At 39.2% G+C, this 25735-nt stretch overlaps 1 protein-coding gene across 4 annotated transcripts; it reads left to right on the top strand.

Moving 5' to 3' along the window:
* The first annotated feature begins 4667 nt into the window (after nucleotides 1-4667).
* PPP1R17 (protein phosphatase 1 regulatory subunit 17) lies at nucleotides 4668-24245 on the top strand. Of its 4 annotated transcripts, none has more exons than XM_071429857.1 (6): nucleotides 4668-5070; nucleotides 12230-12342; nucleotides 15703-15855; nucleotides 17243-17404; nucleotides 20542-20626; nucleotides 22415-24245. In XM_071429857.1, exons 2-5 carry the CDS (start codon nucleotides 12261-12263, stop codon nucleotides 20601-20603), a joined length of 459 nt encoding a protein of 152 aa, XP_071285958.1. In that variant the 5' UTR covers nucleotides 4668-5070; nucleotides 12230-12260; the 3' UTR covers nucleotides 20604-20626; nucleotides 22415-24245. The 4 variants fall into 4 exon arrangements, with proteins under 4 accessions (XP_071285958.1, XP_071285957.1, XP_071285956.1 ...); XM_071429856.1 differs by having other exon boundaries at nucleotides 20530-20626; XM_071429855.1 differs by lacking the exon at nucleotides 20542-20626 and having other exon boundaries at nucleotides 12241-12342.
* The last annotated feature ends 1490 nt before the right edge of the window (nucleotides 24246-25735 follow it).

Below are 25735 nucleotides of genomic sequence, written 5' to 3'. Positions count from 1 at the left end.
TATATCCCTCTCAAGACCTGAGTCACCCACAAACTGGAAGTTTGTCAGCACAGCAATGCAGTCTTATTGCATGACAGGGCAGTAACTACCAAAATGTTTGTGGTGCTGCTGTAATGTAAGAACAGAGAGTGAGTAAGGATTTTTCAAGATGCTTGCAGTAAGCTAGAAACTCAGGAAAGTTTGAGAGGAGGCAGTATTCACCTTCCCTGAGTTTCTTTGAAGGCCCTCTTATGTGGATCACTCTGCTCCTTGATTCTTTGTTTCACATCCTGTGTTGGTAGAGTTTTGGTGTGGTTTCAATCATGTCTAGTGTATTCCTCTTTCAATAAATTGTTTATTGGATAACACATGCAAAAATATTCTTTGCCAGGGAAGTTCAGAGACTGTGTCAGACATCCACAACTCTTGCCATCTTTCTGCAAGGCACAAAAAGGCTGAGGGGAAGCCTAAGTTCACCAATGAGTCTCTGTCTCTATTCTGAGAGATAGGCATATGTTGTAGGCACTGATGTTTCTCACAATCATATGTGCAATTTCCAGTCAGAGAAGTTGTTTTCTTTCCAGGTTCTCAGTCTAATAAAATAAAGCACACCATGTGGAAGGGGTTAAAAAGAAGAGTGAACACAGTGGTGTTTTAGAAGCTGTCTAATATTTTAAGCTCTAAGTTCAGGAGGACTTTGATGCTATTTAAAAAGATCCTTGGATGTAGAGTTGGAAATTATGTAATCTTGACAAGCCCACAGTGTTTTAGCAGACAAACCCCTTTGTATCCATACATGGGAAGACATTTGTTCAGCACATAATTAACCAGAGCAAGAACTACGAGTGAGAAACAGCAACTCCAGGAAAAGGAGCAATTCTACAGACCTAATGTCCCTGGAAAGGGAGGGAGAAAGACTTCTGTAGGAGGTAAAGGCTAGCTTTAACTTCATCCCAGCTCTCACCTTGCTCCATGCTGCATAAGACTGATGGATATAAGGAGAAGCACAAAAAAAATTACATGGGTCAGAGGTCATCTGCTACTGCTTTGTTCTAAGTCTCCCTGGAACATAATTTTTTGCTACCATCTGCCATTTGCTGGATTTTACATCTGTCTTTCCCTAAAATTAAATTAAATTCCCAAAGCCCTCTGACATAAAGATTAATGAAAAATGTGCACTGGAGTCTTTACAAGCACCAAACTTGAAAATCTTTCTCCCTCATGAAAAGCCACATCTTTTTCTTTCCATGTTTTCTCCTGGGTTGCTTCTTCTAAAATAAGAAGGAAGCCTTTGTTGTGAACTAGATACATCAAAAATGTTAATTTTTAGTCTAAATGTGAAGCACAGGTTAAACTATAATAATTTTCATGTCAGTTTTTTCTCCTTGGTGTGATAGTTTTTTCTCCTTGGCTTTGGGTGGTAGTTTTTTCTCCTTGGCTTTGCACAGGGAATCTGGGCATGACCCTCATTCTTGACATAGAAATTTCCTTTGCCACTCCAAATGGGGCTACTGTCTTCCAGACTTTTAGGTTTCCTTGGTAATGCCCCTAACCTTTTCAGGGGCAGCAGGAAAGACATTTCCATGAGAGTCATCCGTCAGGGTAGATGCAAACCCCAGATCCTCTGAGCCTTAGTGTTACAGCCTTAAAGGCTTTACTCAGAAGTAAAATAAACCCTCTTGGACCTGGGACAAATATGCCGTTTTTCAGGATGTGGCAATGATTTTCATCAAGCCTTCTTTTTCAAAAATATGACATATCTTTATGTTTGTGTCTGTGATAAATGCGACTTGTGTCCCTATATGGATATACAATTACATATAGGGGGAAATGTAGAGGTTTATAATAGTAAGTCTGAAAAGTGAGGTGCACTGAGTGCAGGTTTTGATCTCCTACACTTTTAACTTCCACTTAAAGGGAAACTGCCAAAGACAAGTGTTCACTGTACAGGAGGCAATCTGTTTGATGAAAAATCCATCACAGCCCATTGACCTATTGATCAAACTGTTGCAGCTGCAAAGTAAATTATTTAATCAACTTTTTTTTTTAAACAACTGTTTTTTTTAGTCTGTTTTATACATATGGCAGCATTTATAAAGGGACTAAATTAATAAATTGTTCCTTACAAGATACAATTCCCTGATTTTCCACATATACATTTACTTTGGGTGTGAAAATGCATGCAGCAGCTTATGAGTTAGCATAAATCTGGAACAAACTTTATGTACTACTTCACACAGCACAGGCTGAAGGTGGATTTAAGCACTTCAGGAGAGTGTGAGCCCCAAGTTTTCTTACCTGAAGTGAGTATAATATTGGATGCAACCACACGCTACTGCACAGAGAAGTAACTTCAGGCTGAATCACAAGCAGTTTTTGGATACCTAAGATCTGTTAAAATAAAATAGCACTTCACTTTCACCTTATCAGCATCTCTTGTTTCATCTGAAAATAGTGCCAGGGTTGATAGTAAAATCTTACCTTAATGTAAACTTAATGTAACAAACCCCCACAGAGCCAGTGTCTTGGATCATACACAAGATTAGTAGTATACTATTTTGTAAGATTTTCATAGCCATGTGCAGTAGATATGGAACATGCGGAGATGACAACTATGTCATCTTTAAGGCCACAGACCTTAAAGGTACTGATAATAATGCTCACCTTTAACTCTTTAGAGACAAGTTTTTGTATGGGAAGGGATACTGTGATGTGACTTACCTGGTGATCTCTAGTGTTCTTGGTTCTCTCCTTTCCAGCAGACTCATTCTAGCCTCTTCAGGTAGCATCAGATGCTCTGTTCCACACCCATGACCAATAACAAATGCACAGTAAGGTTATAGTTATATATACATACATGCATGTATATATGTACATATGTTCATGTGTGTATATATGTGTGTGTGTGTGTGTGTGTGTGTGTGTGTGTGTGTGTAACCATTAGCCAGGAAACTTTTAGACATGTTCTTATCTTTAATTACATTAGTAGTTCTCCAATAGCTACTTTTCCTAAGATTGGGAGCACTTGTGTACATGTGAAGAGGATTAAAGTGCAGATTTATAACAAACTCAGACTATTTTCCAGGTTGTGTTTGTGAAATAACTGAACAGAGAAGATTAGAAATATGGCAGGAGTGCCAACCCTCCTACAAGTAGGACAACAACTGTAGACATTTAAAAGACTACATCTGACAGCAAATCCTCCATCACACTGATAAAGCAACAGACATTCTGTAGAGACTGGGATAAATCTGCTGGTGCAGTTAAATGCCTCATGGCATTATGGTAGCTAACAAATTTAAAAGGTCACCAGGGTTGGATGTGTAATGTTGCTGAGATAGCTGATAGGCTGCTTTCCTTTTGACTAAACCTATATTGTAACATTCCCAAAGCAACATTGGGATCTGCTGCCTAGAACAAGAAATTATTTTCTTGTCCTCAGGGAATTCTTTAGTGCTATAAATGACTGGCTGACTTTTTCAATCAGGACAATAAAAAGGCAATCTTCAGCTGAGTTTCAAAATATATTCCTGATTTGACCACTTTGTTTCATCTACGTCATTCTGATTTTCTGACTTCATAGAAAAATATGAAATAATTGTGTTTAAGTAAAATACATTTCAGTGAAAATTAGGCAGCTTTTAATTTAAAATTCACTGCAACAGAGAGGTCTGGACAATGGTGGAGGTGGGCAACTCATAAAAAGCAAGGTTGGGCTTTATGTGATTTGAAGAACTTGGAGGTTTGGTTTTTGGGGTTTTTTTTTTGTTTGTTTGTTTTTCTTTTTCTGGGTTTTTTGAATTTAGAAATATTATTCTTCACAAAAAAATTCTTAGGAGCCTCTGCTCCATTTTTTTCAGGAATAATTTAAGCATTTATGAATTTGCTTTTAAAGGTGGGCCACTGAGACACATAAGCACAGGTGACTTACACTTTGTAAGCAAATGAACATACTTGTCTCTCCCAGGCACTGTTGAAGAAAGCTTACAGTTTTTTAGGTTGTTCCTTTAGAGCATTTAACATCCTTGGCATTTTGTAGAACCACATATGATACCTAAAGGACCCATGGGCATAGCATAATTTGCAGGGCTGGCAATTAGCAGTTTGCCTGTTTGGGCTTTCTGTACAAAATACTGTTTATGAAAGAAAATATGCCATGCACACCAGCACTTTTGAATTGCAGTCACTGAGTGGGGGGAAAAGAAGATAAGATAATCACAACTGTGACTCACCACAGTTTATATAGACAAAGGCATTTTTGTTGCAAATAATATTAAGAGAGGGGCAGTTCACAGTCCCACCACAGATTAGAGTATTTCTTCTAGAGCTTTTCCAATGTCAGGCATGTTTTTCTCTTAGCTGAAATAACAGTTCCATCCAAAGGCATGGGCTAAAATAGGAGAGACTGGTCTCTGCTGGCAAACAACTGGCAGCCACAGAAGACTCCCTGCCTGGTCCCATAAACACCATGCTTGTATAACCAGTTGTGCCAGATATATATACAAAAAAATGCAGTCATCACTGAGTCTTAGTGGTGGAGACAGTGTCCATCAGTATCTGTGCTTGTAGTACTGCTCCGGATGTGTGCCCTGCCTTCTTGCTCCACTTTTATTCTCAGCTTTCCCCTGGGACCCTGACAGTATCAGCCTTACTCCCTGCCCTTGTGATTTTCTTGCAGCTCTAGACACAGAAGCTGCAGCTCACCTTTTGGCTCTCTGTGCCAAAGCTTTCACATCCTCTCTTTCTTCTTTGAGAGCATCAGCATCTGTGGCTCTTGGTCATCTGGCAGGAATGATGCCTCAGCCTTGAGGCACTGCTGGTCTCCCACGCATCTTGTTGCCTCTCCTTTGGCCCCTGCAACTTGTGGAAGAGGAAGGAAACAGGATTAGAATCTGCTGGTGGGGCAGGGAGTGGTGCTGCTGTTCCCTAGCCTCCAGGAGGACGCCCAAGTGCGGCCTTGCCGCAGAGACAGCTTCCACTTATTCGTAGATAAGACAGGCAAGAGCATCAGCTGCAGCCCCAATACTGGGCTGGAGAAAGATCCTCCAGTGAGCCCCAACGACAAACTGCACCCTCCCCTCACACCGCTCAGTAAGTACTTCAGCAACGTGTTTTCTTCCCAGTTGGTAGGCTTCTTGATTTCCTTATTTTTTTTCTTTTTGAGGGGGTGTGTGCATTTGTTTGTTTGTTTGTTTTGGGTTTTTTTAGCAGCCACCACCCATAAGTTGCCTTATCACCTCTGGGGATGAGCAGGAAAGCACAGGATCCCCACTGCATAGGGAATGGGCTGGGGATGGTCCTATGTGGGGAAAGTTGAGGTATGACCTAACCGAGTCTGGGATTTGTAAATAGGGAAATTGGGAGGAGAGAGTTTTAGAGCAAACTAAAGCACTAACTGGTGGGACAGTTCACAACCATATTTGTAAGTCAGCAAAGCGGGAGCTAGTATAAGGACTTCTTATCTCACTAGTAAGTCTAGCATGTGCAAGGGGTTAATTTGTACCTCAAGGAAAAAACTGGGGAAGACTGTATATTTTATGATCTCCAAAGATAAAAACTTGTAACCAGAACTTGTGCAAATGTATCTTGCATTTTTTCAATCAAACAAATAAATGTTTTTATTTTACAAGTTTATTTTACAAGCTAGTAATGGGAATCGGTCTACCACCCAGCCACAATTTTTGAAATAGCATCCAGAAGCACACTGTCTGTGAGAAGAAACTGCTCCAAGACAATTCTGTGGTACTTCACCCATGCTAGTATTAGTAGCAAAAGTTTTGGATAGAGGGAGACACTCAGATCAGGTTTTCAAATATCAAAGTGTTTGCTAAGAAGATTTAGTGAATAATCTGACAGGGTGCCTGTGGAGAGCAGCCTAGTGTCCAAGTAACTTCAGAAGAAAGTTTGTGCATTAACATGAAGCTGTCTCCTGTATCCTGGAAGGCATCACTCCAATAGAATAATGTTAAACATATAGTAAAACTTGTAATTAAAGGTTTGGAGCAACAACACTGAGAATTTCTACTTGTAGGACATTTATTTTCTCCTCTGACTTGTAATCTTGCTTTATTCAGATGATTTGCCAGGAAGCAGTTGCAATGGGCTGAGATAGGATGGGGTATGGGTGAAGGTGAGTATTTTTTGATAAAGGTACCAAGGCTGCCTGCTGAGTACAGATGGAAGAAGACAAATGCAGCCAGATGTTGTACCATTCCCCATGTCCTGACCTGTTTCACATTATTTCTGCATAGGGCAGATGTGCGCAAGACGGCTTCATCCAATATCTTATTCCTTCTTTCTGCATTTGTAAATGACTTCAAACAAATAAGGAGCCTTCTCACATTATAGAGCCCTCCACAGGGGACATGCTACAGAAGGAATGACAGGTCATGCTCTTTGCCTCCCACATAAGTTTAAGGTTGCAGGGATAAAGGAGCAGGTAAGGATGTTGGGAGCCTGCCTGTCCCTCCTTGCTTATGTGCTCATTGCAACCAGACAGGAAGGGGCAAACTAATTTAAAATGATATAATAATCAGCTCCCCCAGGAAACTGTAAGTGCATGTTTGGTGGGAGAGGAGGCACCAGTCTTAAAAAGTAAACCCCCATGCCAGAACAGCTCTTTGGACAGGGCAGCAAAATGCTGCTTTTTGTCCAGTCTGGACTGTAACTAATGAAGTCCAGCCTCTGCCTCATGTCTGCATTTGGCAGCAGCCTGTGAGATACTCCCTATTTACTTTCATTTCCAGCTATTGAGTACAGCAGCAGCAGCAAGGTCAGGCTCTGCCTATGAGAATGAGGACAAACAAGTGTTCACACAGTACCACCCTAGGACCTTAGTTGCCTCTGTTTCTGCCTCTGCTTCCCTCTATTCTTCTTAGGAATTGCTCTGGCTTCAGAACATAAATACATAGGGCCAAACAGGCTTCTGTGGCAATGTTATTACCAACTATCAAAACGAAGTTAGTAAATTCAGATTGACTGCTGTCACCCAACAAGGATGCTCTCAAAAGTACTTTTATTTATCTAGCATCCTTGTCAACATGCTCGTGGTTTGTTTAATAATTATGCATGCCCTGGAGATTAGCACATTTTTCTTCAGGATATTGTCATTTGTAGAAACAAAACACTCTCCTGAACAAGAGGAAAAAAAAACCAAACACATACAATACCACATACACCACATGGTCTACTGAAATCTTCAGCGGCACAGGTTGTGGATACCTTATGAAGGGCCAGTTCAGAAATTCTAATTATTCAATATACAAAGAAATAATGAGCCTTAATGTACAATGATAAGGAGTACTGACATTGATGCCCACATAACCCCTGTAAACTTTCATAAGAATTCCATATCATAACTTCATTTCTTCATCTTATAGGCAAGAATGATCACCTATGGGTGACTCATTTGAGAACTGCATTGTCCCTTCAGATTACATACAACTATGCATAGTACCTAATATCCACATAGTTTCATAGCCCCTACAACCCTTGAAACCCTAAGAGAAATGAAGATTTTCCCCCCAAACCATTTCCATGCCTAATTCAAGATCAAATGAAAAATAAGCCCAGCTCTTCAGTTTTGTTCTCAAAGCTTTAGTTTTCTATCTTACAAGGTAAGTTTTTTCTCATGAGATTTCATTTTAAGTCAGTTTAAATGTCACATTATCAGATGGCCTTGAAAGACTTACATAATCTTATCAATATGTGAGAGTAGCTGTGCTGAGTATTCCCTAAACTCTAAGCTGATTACTTGTGGCACACATCTACATTAAACCAACTGTGTTTAAAATAGTTAACTAAAACAGGTATCTTTATCTGTATCCAGCAAAACATTTTTACCTAATTGAAGGCTGGAACTGGTTGCATTAGTGAATTTTGTTATGGAAACCAAAAAATTTAGGCAAAGACAGTAATCATATACTTGCAAATATTTGTGTGTTTTAGAACTATGTTAGTGAGTGATAAGATAGCTTTATTTGGGCACTTTAATCCAGTGGGTACAACAACTGAGAATTTTGAAAAAAAAATTAGTATGTGCTTTAACCTATCTAAAAATCCCGAAGTCTGATATCCAGAAAGTGAAAAGTTCAGGTATTTTTCATCTGAATCACCATATCTTACAAGGGTGTATGCCTAAGGGAGTCATGCTGTTATATGACAGTGATGCAGCATGAGATTTCATTAACATTAGGCTGAAGCAGCTTTTAGTAATACTTGGACTTTTCAGTCTGCCTTATCATTCATTGCCCTCTTCTGATTATAAGTAGAGCCAATCCAATCTCATGCCAAAAGTTTTAACAAGCAAAACCATGTAGGCAAAGCTAGAACTTGCCTCGGCTTTAAGCAAAGCATTTCAGTTGTCCTTATCAGCTCTCTCTGTTCCAAGAAATTAGAGACTTGAGGTGACTCATTTAGGCACATATCTCCAAAGAAGGTGGTACAGCCTAGCTGCACTGTACCAAAGTCTCTGGCTAAATGACAATTGAATCCTAAATCATACAGGAAAATCTGTGGTATCTCAGGAAGTGTCTTCTATTGTGTGTGAAGTAGCCCTCCAATGTAACCATTACAGATGCACAAAGGATGAATGTGGATCATTATGTCGAGAGACATAACAGGGTGCAAGAAAAAACCACCTTACTTCATCACATGAAGAGCATTTGCTACCAAGGTGACTGATGGCAGCAGAGAGTGCAAACCACGCTAATGTGAAGGCTGCTAAGAAAACTGTTGCACTTAATGCATGAAAATCTGAGAACATGCTTCAATTTGTAAAGCCATATTAATGGCTTCATACAGCCCCTATAGCAGGCTACCTTCCCACATAAAATATTACTGGGAAATCTGTTTCCTTAGTGTCAGGAACTGATTTGAGTTGTTTGGGAAAGCACCATAACAATTATCACATGCAGCAACTTTCCTTTGAAGGAGAGCTGTGTGTAATCCATGATGACAGGATGTAACAGTGCTCACAGGTTCACACGTCATACACAATGTATATACACCCAAGATACCAAAATCCATTATATATTTTGGCAATTTTTTGTCTTTATATTCTTTTGTCACACAGACTGTCACAAAGTGCAGTGCTTGCTTAGTAAGCAAGGCAATGCTAACTTCAGGGCAGATTTACAAAAGAAAAGAAATAGAAGGGGAGTTCCATAAGTTAGCCTGTAAACCAGAATTTTAAAACACTGAAGATGCCAAGCACTTGGCATGTGTGACAGTGAAAATATAAACAGAGACCAAAGAGATGTATTTTAGATAATATTTTCCAAACTACCATAATAAGAAAAAATAATGAAGCAATCCTATATTAAGTCTCTTTACAAAGCTTGATTTTTATTGGGTGAAATAATTCAATGAAACAACGTATTGAAATCTAACCAAATTTAACCATATTTTATAAGCTATTTCCACTAAATATAATTTACTACCAATCTTACATTTAAATTTTGCTATCTATCCCCAGCCTTTTCTGCCTCAAGACATGTTAAAAACAAAAATGTCCATAGTGTCTGAAATAATATCCCTGATTTCACTGAAAACGTTGTAAACAGAGTATTCTTCCAAAAAGAACTTTTTTACCTACAGTCATAATATTTAGCCAGCATGCCTTAATTAAATCCAATAAAATCAAATGGCATCAAAACAATAAAACACCCTCAAATCACAAAATGTAATGCAAGCCTTCATAAGGACAGATAAGTTTTGTATTAAATAAAATTATGTCTGCTTTATTTTAAACCACAGCTATAGCTTACTTATACAGTGAATAAATCGAGCAACCATTCAAGGTGCCTTCAAAGATTTCTTTCTCTAGTGTCTTCCTAAGTGAGGGATTTTTCTTGTAGTGAAGGCAAATGAGCCTTCAGCCAGTATAACACTTTAGTACAGATGTGAGGCTGGACTGGGACATTTCTATAGTGAACATTCGGAGGTGAAATCCCTCATCAAGGCCTGATTCAGTAAGATCTTAATAATTTGTAGAATATTACAAATTTTTGTACATTTTAAATAGTGAAACATAAGGGAATTAATTCTATATGTACAATATCAGTCAATGTTAACTTTTGATGTTGACATGAGTTGAGTCAAACTTGATGCTGCCAGCCAGTGGTGGCAGGACATCTATCCCACCCTACTCTCTACCACTGACAGTTGGTCTATAAAGAGATAACCTAAGGGCTGAAAGGCCCAGCAAGAGGTCATCCCTGGTACCAAAAGTACTCAGACCTCAGCTAAGAATCAGCATCTTAGTCTAGAGAGCAGATGTGGGAAGAGATAAAGGAAATATTCTTGACTGAGAGACAGTGTTTTACAAACTGTAAAAGACATATGAGTTATCACAGATGTAGAAGCCTTCTACACACACACTCTGAAATTGTGGGAGATTTTTCCCAGGACTATGGACTCAAATCCATACTTAAATCCCTGAGGACTGAGGGAAAGGATCATGATGTGTGTCCCATCACCAACTGGATGGTAAGATACATTGAATCCTAAGTTATATTATTTCTTTGCTAGCTGTAACATTAATAGGCACCTTTAACCTCACTCTGTATATGTCTACTAGTAGTCTTTTTTCTTTTTGTCTTTATTCCTGTGTAGTATTACTTTGTTTTAAGTCTTATGTCTGTTAGTTTTCTGTCTATTAAATAAAAAATTCATTCTATAATAGACCGAATCAGCCTATATTAAAGAACTTGTGAATGAGAGTGAGCTTTGGGGCACTGGCTACCTCAATAAAGCTACCGCCTGCTGTCAGAGGCCTGGGCAAAAGGCAAGGGCTTATCTAAACCACCACATAGAATCATAACAACAGCGTTATTCTATTTATTTGTAAGTCACTGTCATTTAAGACGTGTTCCATCCACTGAAGAACTACATCAGTGCAACCTTTCCTACCTTCTTTTGCAAATACTTTGTTCAAGGGTTAATTTTTCTTTACATAGATGCAAATTTAGTCATGAAAATGAGATTAACTCCCCTACTGTTTTGTCTCTTGTCAGCAAACAACCAATGTAATTTACAGAGAAATAATAAATAATTTCTTTTCCCCAGCAAGATAAAACCAAACTCCCAGAGTTTAGTCTCCTATTTTCCCATCCTCCTTTTCACTGTTATTCTGCAGCTGCCTCTTTTCTTACTTTTCTCTTTTTTTTGCCTTGTCTTCTCTACCTCCCCTTCCTCTTTTTTTTCCTCAATTACTTCCTTAATCTTCTATTCATAATGTCTCCAGTTTTTTTCTTTTCCTCATTGCCTTTCTCCTCCTTACAAGGAAGTCATAGTCTGCTCTTATTCCCTGAAAATGGAGAAGGGAGGTTATGAATAAAAAACTACCACAGCTGTTGCTGGATCAAAGCAAATACCAAGATCACTTAGACTGCACCTTCAGGTTGAAGGCTGTTTCCCTTTAACATTGCCTTTGTCATTCTGATGAGTTTCTGCTAAGCAACAATAGAAATGATCAGCAGTGAAAAATGGTCTAATTTTCTTCTTTCTATGGTGGCATCTGTGGCAGCCCCAGGATCAAGTATCAGCTTGCAAGGTGCTAAGGAAGCTCAGGTAGGAGGGTGGGTGAGGATGGGCTTCCACACCCACTGCAGCTATAAGTAAAGGGAGACAAAATAGCCCAAACAGCAGTCCAGTGAGACCTACAGAGTATGGACACTTAAATAGCTAGAAGAAATGGGTTCCCGTGGTCTTACCAAAGTGATGAGTAAGTTTACTTCATGATGGCTTTGGAATCTGTGAGCACTGGCCATCTTTCTGAGGCAGCACTTTACACCTGATTTTTCTGGTATGTAAGGTATCTTAGTGAAGCTGGACTTAAAAGACCAAGTCAACAGAATTAATGATTAAAGTTGGTTCATATAATAAATAGCAAATGTGATCCTTAGTTTACTGTTGAGAAAAAGTGGAGAAGAAAACCAAAACAAAACATCCTCTTCCTTAGCATTTACTTTGTGTATGAGATAGCACTTTCTGTATGCTCAAAAAAAAGTATGTTTTTCTGTAGAGTCAACCTATGCTAGTGTGGGTTGCTTACAGCAAGGTAGGTGGAGAAACAGATTACTGTGTGTGTAACCAAGGCAGTGAATCACACCATGTGTGAGTGAAAAATCAGGTCAGCAGACTGCTGGAAGACAAGAACTCTTCATCAGTTGTTAAGTAACACCAATATGTTTGTTTTATGTCATGCTGCTGAATTTCTTTAAATTTTTTTTTCATTAATGTGGTGTAGTATCTTCATAGGAGGAGAAAAAGCAGTTTCAATGATGTCAACAGAATGTGTTCAGCCACTTGATATCCCAGATGACAGACTGGACAAGCAAGATTCACAGTGTAACCATTTAGGTAAGTGTTAATTGATGATGTCATTGCTCTAATGAGGGGTATTGTCTTCACATAATAAAGTCCAGCAATACAACTAACCCCCCATGAAAACAGATAGATCACACCTTCTGCTGACACTTCTAGTGCCAGATGGAAAGACAAAGAGCACTTTTTCTGCATATAAATATCAGCTGAATCTCTAGAGTGAAGTTAATTAAAGAGGAGAAAGGAAAAAGAGTCATTGATCTTTTCCCTGGTAGAGCTGTTTCTTCATTTATACCACAGTAAATGGAAAGTTAGGATATAGCTGAGCTTTCCCTGAATATATCTTCCATATGCAATTTGAGTAAAAGGTTTCAAGCATTCAATTTGCCATCACTGAGACAACTTTCTGAAAATGTTTTCTGTGTTGGGAAGTTTTTTCTTTTCACAAATGGAGCAGGACTGTTGGGAAACATTCCTTGAGCTTTTACTGCAGCCTCATTACATGGTTGAGACAATAGAAAGATGGTAAAAGCTCTGCCAGCAATGTACTGCCAGCAACAGCCAAAGACATCTTTGTTACAGAGCATTTAAAATACTTCCTAGCCAATAGTGTATTGCTAAAGCTTACAGACAATTGTTTTAGCCAATTACTAAAAGTACATGTACACCTGCTTCACACAATGCTTGCTTGTCTCCTTTCTATTAACAATACACAAAAGACCATTATTAAGCTCAAAGCTGTCTACTATCTTGGTAAGCACAATTTTCTGCAGTCTTAAGGTCTATCTTAGCCAAGCCTAAAACTCAAGCTATTGTTTAATGTACTTGCTTGATATACTATTGTAACTTTTTCTACTTTCAGACTTTGCAGGTGTAGCTAGTTCTAAGTTTCTCTGCTCTTTCTCCTTCCCAGGCCTGCTTTTCCAGCTTTCTGAAAATCATCTTTCCTTCACTCTTTCCCACAGTTTTCTCCTTCCTCATCAGTTTCCTTTCGTGAAGCTACTTCATACAGCTTTCACAATGAGCATACTAGGATTGTCTTTGCTCTGTCACAGTCCAGAATACTAGATTTCATGCTTGATAGATAAGCTTTTTGCTTATTCATAGTCTTTGCCTCTGCTTCTAGTGCTATGATTTCGCTCTTATCTTACAAAATTGTCCTGAAGATTTAGCAACCCAGAAAGAAAAATCTGTTTGTCTTGTTGTTACCTTTGTGACTTCAATGATGAAAGACAAATGCAATTTCGCTTCCTAGTAAAAAAAAAAAAAGTCTCACCATGGGTTTTATAGATTTTGTTTATTAGTACTGCAAGAAAGGTATCCTAGTTCTGTCTCTGCTACATGGCACTTCTAGCCACAGACACTGTTTTTACAACTGCTAGTATACCATAGTTAGTTCATAAAATTGCTTATTTAAATATGTTCAGAATTAGTTTCATTATACTGTTAGAAAACAGAGGCAATGGGAGGGTAAATGATCTCATTAGGACTATGAAGAAAGCCTGTGAAGGTCAGAAAAAAACCCCCACGTCTCCAGGGACTTAACCCAGAGGCCATCCTTCCCACATCTACCTGCAGGCTCACAGACATAACAGCTGCCTTAAAGAGTGTGAAAGAGCCTGGAATGAAGTTGTGCTTGCATGCAAGTCTGCAGCCAGGGGCTGGGTAACAATGTGGGGAGCCCAGCTGAAGGCAAACAAGCCGCTTTTAATAATTCAAAACATTGGTTTCTGTGATGATACTAATGACAGGTTCACAAATGAGTGGTTAAAATGCTTAAAGAATCATCGTCAAGGTTATTGGCAAAAAGCAGGGTTTAGTATGAATTCATGAGAATGCAGCTTTAACATAGTTAAGTGGCAAAGTCCATTCTATTACTTACTATGTAAACAAAGCATACATAATTGGATTAGAAGCAACTTGGAATGATTTACTTGAAGACTGGGGATGCAAGAGGGTAAGGGTGCAGAGGATATGGATGTAAGAAAAGGGTGCAAAAGCACTTAATCATTGACTAATTTAATATTTGAAAAAATAATTCAATAAGATTTGCTACAATTATAACAGTGAGTTAATTATATACTCAAAATAACAACATTTGTATCATGATCTATTCACTTCCATGAACACATGAAAAAGGTACCTATCAAAAATTCCTGTCAGGCTCAGTACAGTACTCATATCAAATCTCTTAGTGTTTCTCAACCAGCGTGGGCTGCACCTCAAGGAGTATGTATGTGTGGGGATGGTATCTGCCCAGACCTTGTTATCAGCAACAGTCTTTCAAGTATTGCAAACGATGGTATGCAAGCTCCAAGAGGCATCCTACTCAGAGGCCCACTGTGTTCAAGGAGAGCTCAAACAGCTCTCCTTGCTGCTACACTGCTGTTTGTAGCATTATAACATGATTTTTCCAAAAAATTCCAGTAAAAATAGTACTATTACACTGAGGCTATGATTAATTTTTTCAAAAAGTCTCATAACAATGGTATCATTTCAGTTGGGTAAATGACTTACCAAAGCTAATAAGAATGACTGCTTATCCTTTGTTCCTTACTTTGGTCAGACTGCTCATGTTCCTGGTATGGTCAGAATAGTTCCTACCTTTACTATGCAAGAGCACCCAGTATGGTCATAGATGCTTCAGTGCCCAACTGGCACAGTTAAGGGGCACTTCATCACTCAGCTGATTCAACTAAGGCTTATCAGAAGCTGCTGAGATTGTAGAGCAGGCCTAAAGAGGAGTTGAGGGAGAGGCATTTACTACCACAACAAGCTATCTTCTGTATTTTCAGCTTGCCTAAGCACCCAGAAATACAGACCCTTGCAGAAAAAGTCATGTTGACCTTCTGGGTGATCTGAGTAAAGGATTGTTTTAAAGGAAAAGCAAAAATCCAGTGTCATGTTATGTAAATAAAAAGCAAATACCAATTGCTCATTAGCTCTGGAAATAAAGTTAACTCTTGAAGGGAACGATACTGACTGGCTAATTTTACAAATAGCTCAGACCAACCCTATATATGTAAAACTTTCCTTCACAAAACTGGCCTTGTAACTCTTGAAGATACAATCCACACAGTTACCACTGGATGAAACAGGGGTGGCTATGGAACCTCTGCACACAGTGATGCATCCTCTCCTCTGACTAAACACGCAAGCTGCCCACAACTCTCTCTCTTTGTTTTATGGGTACTGCCAACAACACAGAAATACTTCCTAAGTCACTTGACTCCCATGTAGTATGGCGCAGAGCCCTCTTTTGTTTGCTTTCTAAATATTTAAGAGATTTTTTTTCCTGGGGATTTGAATTAAAGCACTATTATCAAAGTGATTCTTTTCCCTATCTGTTTTTTTATCTCCCCTAAGTTTTAATTTCTATTATATTTTTCCCTGCAGAAGATCTTTCAGAGCAGCTGATTAAGAGCTGTGACCTCAAAAATAAACCAAAAAAAGGTAAAACTCTCACATCCTCTCAGAGGACTGAACAGGAGCAAAAGAAGCCAAAGAGAAAAGATACACCAGCTTTGCACACTCCACCACCTCTAACAGGTGAGCAGTAAATCTCTTGACTTTGAAATCCCAAGTCATGTCTGGGGACTGGAGAAGGATGGAAGTCCATGGAACGTTCAAACAGTTATGTCCCCTTGGATGCAGACAGGAACACAGCTTCCTGCATGTGCACCTGGGAAGGCAGGTGAACAGAAAGCCTCTTTCTCAAAGATATTCCATGTTAGTTGAAGGGTTTGGTCTCACTTCTGGGAATACCAAGGTGGATAGGTTTATGCTCTGAAAAACCTGCTTCCATGGATCTCATAGACTTGCTGATAAATGATGTTACATTACTGTGTATTGGCAACGGCTGAGCCATACTAGATGTCCCAATAGGATATGGTCCAAAATCAAGAAAAGGATCAAGTCCAGCCCCTGCACTTTCCCATGAAATTTGCATCCAGTGCACAGCAGGAGGCTGGGTCTGACACTGGGAGTAGATCAGTCAAGCACACAAGCCACCTGCAGGATGGTCCTCCTGGAAATCACAGGGATCATGTGTTTATGGGGGACTCTGGCAAAGGGTGTTTCAGGAAGCCGGAAAACATCACAGCAATGAAGGGGCTTCTTGTGGAATGCTCCCTACTGTGGCACAAATACAGATATTTGAGACCCAAATGCCACCAACCTGGAGAAGGGAAGAATAAGCAGGAGACTGCTACTGAAACTTAATGATCTAAAAACAGCAGTGGGAATAAATGTTTGTCACTCTCAGCTAACGAACACACAGTGTTATAATTTCCATCAAGAGAGCTGTGCTCTTACATTATTGAATTCTTCTTCCCATGCTGCACATACATGGGGGAGTTAGCCAGTAACTACTTGTGTGTTTCTCTGTATATCTGCAACAATTCACCAAGTCAAAAATAAGCACTGGGATTTTCCAGTATTTGTAATCCAGATATTTGATTCTGTTCAGTTTTCACATGTACCTTCCATCAGCAATTCTCTCTTAGGAAGAGCATCTCAGAGGCTGGAGAGCTGTGTTTTCTTCCTGCAATTGTCCTATCATAAAGAAAACATTCTTTCACTAGTTAAAACAGCCTCTTCTGTGTGGTCATATTGCTCCCAACTAACCTCTTGAGCATCTGTGTGATTAAGTTACTGTGGTAAGATGTCTAAAGTTCTGGAATAGGAGATTACACTCATCTGTCCCATGATTTTTAGTGCATTATATATAATCAGAAGCCAGCTGGCCTAATAGCATAATTTTCTAGAGCCTATGGGAAATAATTTATTTGAAAAAAATGTAGGGTAGGTACATCATGCAGTAGATCATGCAGTTGTGCCACTGTACTTCAGAGTAGTCTTTGGGAGAGCTACACAGGTGGAAGCTTCTTCAATGTAAACAGGCTAAAGTAGCATTTTCTTTATTGCTTGCTTACAGGCATAGTTTCAGCCTCATCTGAAAATCTGCTGAAAAGGTCTGGTATCCCAGAGAAGTCACAGAGAGAGAGAGGGTCTCCAGTCTCTCAAATCACTGAACTGGAGCAGAAAAAGCCCAGAAGAAAAGATACACCTGCAATACACATCCCACCTTTGATAATAGGTAAGAAACTTAGGTAAAGGCCTTCCTAAGAGGCAGCAAAAAGCGACTAGTGTCAGAGATATACTTAGAAGGCTGAAAGGAGGTTGCCCTCTGCTCAGTAGAGTAGCAGTTCTTGAAGTGGACCTATTTGGTCTAAGTATATAATATAGTGGGGTGAAAATGAAAAGTCTAATACATATCCCATGTTCAAGCTCCAGGGATAGAAAGAATAGGTAGAAAGAAAAGGCATTTGGTCACTTTTCTGAAAAGCGAACTACTGCCCTGCTTTTCAAACCTAAGCACATAGAAATTTTTAGGTCACCAGCACTAAAATGCCTCCAACAACCTGGAGCAAAGCTGTACTGATTAATCCCCTCCTTCATTTGGCAGTCCCTGACAGGCACTGATGTAGCCAAGTGGTGATGAATTTCTCATTAGCAGCACCTTAAAGATAATTCTATGCATCAGGAATGACAGTAGACACCATGTTACATGCCAATGCGGAAGGGAAGGGAAGGGAAGGGAAGGGAAGGGAAGGGAAGGGAAGGGAAGGGAAGGGAAGGGAAGGGAAGGGAAGGGAAGGGAAGGGAAGGGAAGGGAAGGGAAGGGAAGGGAAGGGAAGGGAAGGGAAGGGAAGGGAAACCTTACCATGGATCATTTGAAAAGAGCTAACCTGCTTTTTGGGTAAACTCACGAGTCAGAGCTCAGGAACGTACACTAAATAAAACTGCACCATGCTTTATGAACAAATTCCCTCTCTTATTTAAATTAAGAAGCGATGAAAGAAAAGTATATTTATGTAATTCTTATTACCTAGTTATAGCATACAAACCAGCCTTTTTAGAGCAGATACTAGAGACAGCTTAAATGTTATGGCCCAAACAGAGGTCCCCAGCTCTAAGAGGGACCCATATTAGTAGTGTGTCTGATGCTTACCACAATCAATAGCAAGATCGTTACCAATGAATCACTTTGCTAACTGATGAACTCCAGAGGTTCCCAGTAGAGTTTGGGATTCAAAGCTCAGAGGGATGCAGTCCAGAGATACATGTTATAAACTTTCCATGGACCACCAGCAATTTCAAGGACAAATCAGCATTTTAATGCAAAACAATGGAAAGAGAATACAAACAGGAAGTCAAAATGGTAGTGATTTGTATAACACTGGGAAAATGTTTTTTTCTTTGATATGATGCCTCTGATCACTTGTGAAGAAAATGTGCTTTATTGAATACAATTTGGAAGTTCTGGGTTTCAAAGACTGAGAAGCATGTTTGATTTGCTAAACATTTGTAAGTTAGTCTTTCTCTGTTTGCTGTTTTAAAAAGTCACTTAGCCTCCCTACCTCTGTTTTCCTAGCTGTGTGTATTATGAAATGCAACTCATCCTGCAGATCTATTTTAAGGATTGTTAGATTGTTCTGTTAATATCTGCCAAAGAATCTAGCTAAAGAAAACAGAGGGTAAATATACAATGTCACCATAATTTCCCAACAGAACATGCAAGTAATTTCAATTTTTAGGTACACTCTAGAACCACTATGGCTCACAGAAACATGAGTGTTTCTGTTAGAAAGCTAAAAAATAGACAGAAAAAGTTGTCTTAAATCATCTGTTTGTCAGGTGCCACCTAGATTTAAGCCATACCTCTTGGGCTACAAATCAGAGAAACAACAAGATAGCACATGTCTACAGACTGCCTAGGGACAACGCCTGCAGCTGAGCTGGGAGAGGGAAGAGGTGAATGGTTAAACTTCCATTCTTCTTACCCAGATGTTTTCAATGGGGGTGTTGTATTTTTCTAAAGGAGCTGCCTTAACTGGCTTTCTAGGCTATGAGAGAGAATGAGGATTTGAAACTAATTTTACAAGTTATCTCTCATTTGATGAGGAAACCTCAGTCACATTTCAGGAACTGTATTCCCGTATTTACACATGTATTTACATTCTAGCTCAAACCCACAGGGCTGAAGACCATTAATTTAGTTAATGGACTATATAATGCTAAGTGGGGATGGCAACAGAGTGTTCCAGAGCTGACTACAGGCTTGGATCAGATTCAAGCCATTTACTGTCAAGTGATATGGAAAAATGACCATTAGAAATCTGACTATATTTTGTCTTCTGGTCTAATTCCTTCAGAAAGACAAGGTGTTGGCTGACTGAAGGAGAGCTTGCTGCTGAAGGAGACATCTGCTCATGACTCATTTGTATGGATATGGCATAACATTAACTGTGCCTCTTCAGTAGAAGTTTGAAGGCTGAATATATTTAGAAGCCTGACCCTTGTAGAGGAGATTTCAGATAACTAACTTAGTAGGCCCCTTTCTTTAATTGCATTTCCCAATTGGATTGGGTGCTCCTGAGGTGTAAAACTGATTCTGCTTCTCATCTGGACCACATGCCACCTAGTAGATACATTAATTTTCTTAATTTTACATGGTACATTTGACTTGCTTTTATTTGAGATAGAAAATCTCTCAGACCACCCAAAAGGGAGAGGGACTGTCCTAGGAGTGCTGGTCAAAACAAAGAGGGATAACACATCTGCCATTTTTGCTGCATTTACAGAAAAGCATTTGTATGGACAGCTGTTCAAGAGACTACTCTCTTAAATAAGACTTTTTACTAGAATTAAGTGGAGTTTCTTGAATTGGTATCTAGAAGTGGTTTGCAGGGGATCTGAAGGAGAAATATTAGAAATGGTGGCAATCCTCATTAGCAGGTCTCAAGAGATACTGATTCCTTAAGATTTTAGTTATTATGTTTTTCAAATCCTACACTACATTAGTGCATAGCTCTAAACTGCATATAAAGTTTAGTTAACTGTATCTTCACATTTTAGTTAGACAGAAGAATCCCTCTGGGCCTGTGATCCAAGGACACACCACAGCTTCAGGCCCTGAAAAGTATATAAACAAAAGTGAATTGGGGAGGAGCAAGCTGAGGGAATATGGCTTCATTACTTGAAGCTGTAATTGGAGAATTAACCCCTGATATGCCAACAGACAAAACTTCTATCTGCTTGAAAAACCTGTGACCGCTGTCCATCTTGGGTGTAGCCTCCATGAGGCTTTTACACTGCCCAAGGTGTAGATATTGAAGGCCTTTAAAAAATACCCACTTTATTCTCTTAACTCTGTCTTAGCTTCTGTTCTAGGTAGCCACTCCAAGGCATCAATACCATGTAGCACTGAGTGCTGCTTACTACAGCAAGACTAATGACAAGGAGACAGGACAGAAAAGTTTGTCTATATTTACTTAGCTCACATAGTTCTGCTGGGTCTTCTCAGGTCTCCAAGCCTATAATTCAGGTTCTGTTTTGCACAGCAGTTCCATAAAAGCTTAGTTTCTTTGTGTGTGTTACCAGATGAAATAAATCTGAAAGTAAATAAGTAGCAAATATTGGGCCAGCCTTCAACCAAAGGCTTTTCATATCAAATCATGGAGCCATCACTGGTGAACTTCAACTGGCAGAATGATGTACGTTGGATGTATCTTGAAAATTAAATATGCATCCTTAGAATAGGAAGGGAATAGAATTCAGGCATTTAAATACATAGGTTATTTTGCCTGATACAGGCACCAGTCTGCCACAGGCAGTTAATCACTTGAAAACAGATCCAGAACACAGGATCTGAAAAGCTCTGTAGAGAGAGGCAGCATCTTAGCAGGCTGCTTTGATTCCATGCCAAGTGTTCAAAGGCGGCTTCAACAGTAGGCAACAAGGTGTCATTGGAGGTATAACTGAAAATAACTGAAAATTACATTAGTTTCTGTCATTCTCTCAATAGCAAATGCACATGAATTGAATTTCATCACATATTTGAAGGTACATTTTAAGCACATATTATGTTTTCCCTGCCCCTCAATGGCCCATTGAAAACCAACAAAAAATAACCCCCACTCTCCTTTGCAGCACACACAACCCAAACCCCAAAGGCGTCAGGGAAAGAAAACCTTGTCTATCTTTGCCTAGGTTGCCTATAGGAATAGAAATCTGTGTAAGAAATATTTACATCTATCTCCATAAAATGCCATCATTTTTTGCAGTTAACAACAAGAGCTACTTAATTGCTGCTTGAACAAATGAAGTCCTTTGTGTTTCAAATTAACTGAAAGACATGAAATGTCAAATGAATGTTATTAATTTGTGCCTTTCAGTTTATCTCATAGTGCTGCTGAAACTAGCTAGTTCACAAGAGCTGCATATAAATGAAGCAGGAGCTAACTTAAATGAAGGGCAGTATAGGTAAATATTTTGCACCTAATGCATTGTTCTCACATTACTCTTGCTTATTTTTTAATGAGGAAAGCAGTTACAATATTTGTTATACCTTGGTATTATATAAAAGCCTCTGTATCCTCAAAGGATAGACTTATTGGTTTAACAGAGAAAAAGAGAGAGACACAGAGAAAGGAGAAGTGACAGATTTGTGGGAAGTATGATCTACAATCCAAGTCTATCTTCACATTGTTCTTCATTTAGTAGCTTTTGCAATTTATTGATGCTTTATCATTTCAGTGGAGATGACACTTGTCATGTGGGTATTTAAACATCTCCTGTTTCAACTGCACTTGCAAGATCTAAGTAATATGCTATATACATAGAGAAAATACACATGTCCATAAAAGCTGTTCCCGTTACAAAGATTAGTTACAGTATTTGCTTCATCATGCAAACTCTTTCCCTTATTTAGCTACCCAAACCCTTCTAACAAACAGGTTCCCAAATGAAACTTCAGTATCTTTTTACAGATAGCAAAAATACACTGGATTTAAGAATGCTTAATCATTTTTGTTAAAAATGCAGTGATTCAACTCTAGTTCAGTAAGTATTAAGAGACTAAAAGACCAAAAAGAAATGAGGAGCAATTTGTGTGATGACATTAAAATCAAGAAATAAGAGAGAACTGAAAAATTCTCTTTTGCCTGATATTTTCTAGAAAGTAGTATATTAAATCAACTCACTTTTCCACCTTGTTTTTATTTGTTGTTTTTTTGTTTGTTTGTTTTTGTGTTCTCTTTTTAAGGCACTAAGCTATTTACAGAAGAAGAGCAAACAGTGATTATGGAAGATGAAGAAAAGGATGGAGACACAATCCACAGTTAGATTACAGTGATATTTCAATAATACAATGTAAATAATCATGGGTCATTCAAAGTGGCATCACATTAAAAAAGATCTTTTACCTTTATAAATATTTTTCTCAGTTGTACACTTGAATTTAAACTGCCATCAAGTGCTTATCTGCTTATCTGCATCTCATAATTCCCAGCAAGCATTATTGGACATGAATGGCAGAAATTTCAGTTACACAGGGTTTGAAGGATTCTGTCGGTTTACCAGAAGGGGCTTCCTAGCATTTTTGTCAAGAAGGAATCCACCTCAGATCAGATCTAGTTTTGTGCAGTGTGGTACTCATACAATACCCGGCACTAGAAGTGGTAACGCAGAGTAGTAAAACATCAGCTAGTGATTCAAATTGCTTTTTTTGTCTGACACTTGACCTAATTTGTTCAGCTTTTCTTTCCTGGAATAACACTGACCACAGTGAAAATTCCCATGTGCAGAGCTGATGGGATAGATGAAGAAGGTGAGAGGGCCAGGATTCAATTCTAGAGTCTCTGAAATGCAAAGCAAAAATTTCCTCTGCCTGTATCTGCTCATGACTTGTGTCTGTAAGGAGGAAAAGATAAATTTACTTTAGCATTAAAATTACACCTAAGGGCTCTCAGTGTTGACAGATGCATCAAACAGGATGGAGGGCAGAGATCTCAGAGGAGAAACACTAGGGAAGTGCAATGCCTGCTAGTAATTGTCTCCACTGAAAGGTAAAATTGTTGGATAGTTGATGCTTTTGCTCCAAATAATTTCTTTTCACATCTGTTTTTTAAATTGAATCCTAGGTAATCAGTTAGGAGAGGTTTTAAAGATTCAAAATCACAGCAGGAAGGTAAAAATTGAGTAAAAGGAATAATGTTACTCATGGCATACACTTACTGCAAGGTAGAAGAGCATCATGTGACTTTTTAAATAGTTTACCTCAATGATTCAAACAAGAATTGCTTTCACAGCTAGCTACAGGATTTGTAGAGAGATGGGTATTGGTAGAATATTTTACCAAAAAAAAAGATAGAACTGGACACTGTGTGCTTACCTTAATAACTCTGGGACAGATGGAATAGCACTGCCAGCTGAACCCTTAGGGAACTAAGCAGAGAGGTTGAAGATTATCTAGCCTGGCAGACTGAATTTAGTTATCTTTTTAAGTCACTTATACAGACAGCTGAGGACCATACTAGTTTGGACTCCATTTGCCACTGTGACTGACCCAACATCTTTCATGAGAATGCAGTCCATTCACAAATATATGTGAATGTATACTCTCAAGATGTAATCAATGAGCTTACAATAAATAATTGCATATTAATGTGCACAAGAGGTCCACTATATGATTAATGGGATACCTCTTACTTAGAAAGTGTACTTGTTTTTATCCTATTATTCTATCAGTGAGATAATAGTTAAAATATAAACAATCAATAGTTCAAGTAACAACATTAATATAAGATCCACAGTAAAGTGTGGAAACAGATGTGCATGCCAGCCCTCTCCCTTGGAGAGGTATCCCTTGAATGGGTTATGATAAGAGCCTCTCAAAGCCTCATGTATTGAGAAATCCTCCTTGGTCATGGTGAGTTCCCAGCATGCTTTGGAACCCCATGTAGATTTGTTGAGACTGATTGGTTTTTCCCTGCTTTTCCCCATAAAAGCCCCAGTTTCTGCCCTGTTCAGGAGAGAGCTGCTGTTGCTGGCGTCCTTTGCAGGGTGCTGGAATAAAGGCTACCTCTGTGGAACAACCACATGGCTCTCTTGTCTCTTTGTCCCTGTGTTGACCAGGGTACTACTCGCAAGGCAGAGCTGAAATCACTGCTAAGAGCTGAGCTGAGCTAGCTGCCCCTTGTTGAGGTTACCTGACGGCTGAAGGACTGCCTAAGACTCCTAGAAAGCTGTCTCTTGCAGGACCTCTCTCTGAGAAGGTTGTGGCATCCAGGTCGAGCCATCAGACCCCCGACCAACTGCCTCTACAGTAAAGTATGTCACAACAAGTACATAACGAAATATGTATGACTCAGGTTTACCTTTACCAGTGAAGTTGGTGAATATTTTCAGTGCATGTGTAGTGAGTTGACCTTGGCTAAATGCCAGATGCCCACCAGGTTGTTCTATCAATCCCCTTTACAGCAGGACAGTGGAGAGAAAATAAGATGCAAAACAACTAGTAAGTTGAGATAAGGCAGTTTACAAAAGCAAAGAACCAAAAAAAAGAAAAGTAAAAGTTTACACATGCATAAGCAAAAGAGAAAACAATTAATATCTATTTCCCATCAGCAAGCAATATTCAGCCATTTCCCAGAAAGCAGGATTTCAGCACACACTTCTGGAATGGTTGCTCCAGAAGGCAAAAGTGGTAACATAATAAACATCCCCCATTCCTCCTCTCTCCCATAGCTTTTGTATCAGAGCTGATGTCATACGGTATGGAATATCCCTTTGGTTTATTTGGGTCAGCTATTTTGGCATAGTTGTGTCCCCTATCAGGACACTGTTAGAGACAGTGCCAATGCTGTGCCAGTGATGCTCCGCAGTAGCAAAACCACTGGTGTGCCACCAGTACCTGTCTGGCTACCAATGCAAAGCACAGCATTGTGAGGGCTGCTGTGGGAAAATGAACTCTATTTCTGTCAGTCCCAATACAATTTCCACCCCTTATTCCATACCATTTGCGTCCTACTCAGATCCCACATAATTTATATATCTTCCAATTCTTCCATTATGTTTGTCATTACTGGAATCCCTTTTTACCCACACTTACAACTTAAACTACATCCTTCAACCATCTCTATACACTTTCATTAACTACTACCCCGTCCTTTCACAGATTGATATTACTGTCCCTTTTCATGGGCTTCCTCCATTTCTCCAGATCCATGACTTGGGCTCCATTCAATCAGGATGGGTAGTCAAGACAGGAGAAGAAGCATACTTTATCATTGGTCACCAAGACCGGCCTGGCTTGAGTCATCTTTGCATCCTCCTTGCCCTTCACAAAATTAATTCTTCATCAGTTCAAGTCATTCCTGCTACTTTACCTCCTCCAACACATAATTTATGCCACAGATTATTTTCCCCACAAGGTTAAATTTCCTTGAGTCACAAAGCATGTCTCCCAACTCTTCCACACTACCTACCAAATACACCCTGGTCCCTGGGAAAGAACAATCCCACAAATGGGTTTGTTTATTCCCATGGAAGGAGAAATCCACACCAACTTCCCCAGCCACCTCTC

This window comes from Agelaius tricolor, unplaced genomic scaffold, assembly GCF_023055355.1.
Source record: "Agelaius tricolor isolate 1412-34295 unplaced genomic scaffold, bAgeTri1.0.p SCAF_6, whole genome shotgun sequence".
NCBI lineage: Eukaryota > Metazoa > Chordata > Aves > Passeriformes > Icteridae > Agelaius > Agelaius tricolor.
Note: the sequence above shows the minus strand (reverse complement) of the source record. Positions and strands in the feature narration are given on the sequence as shown.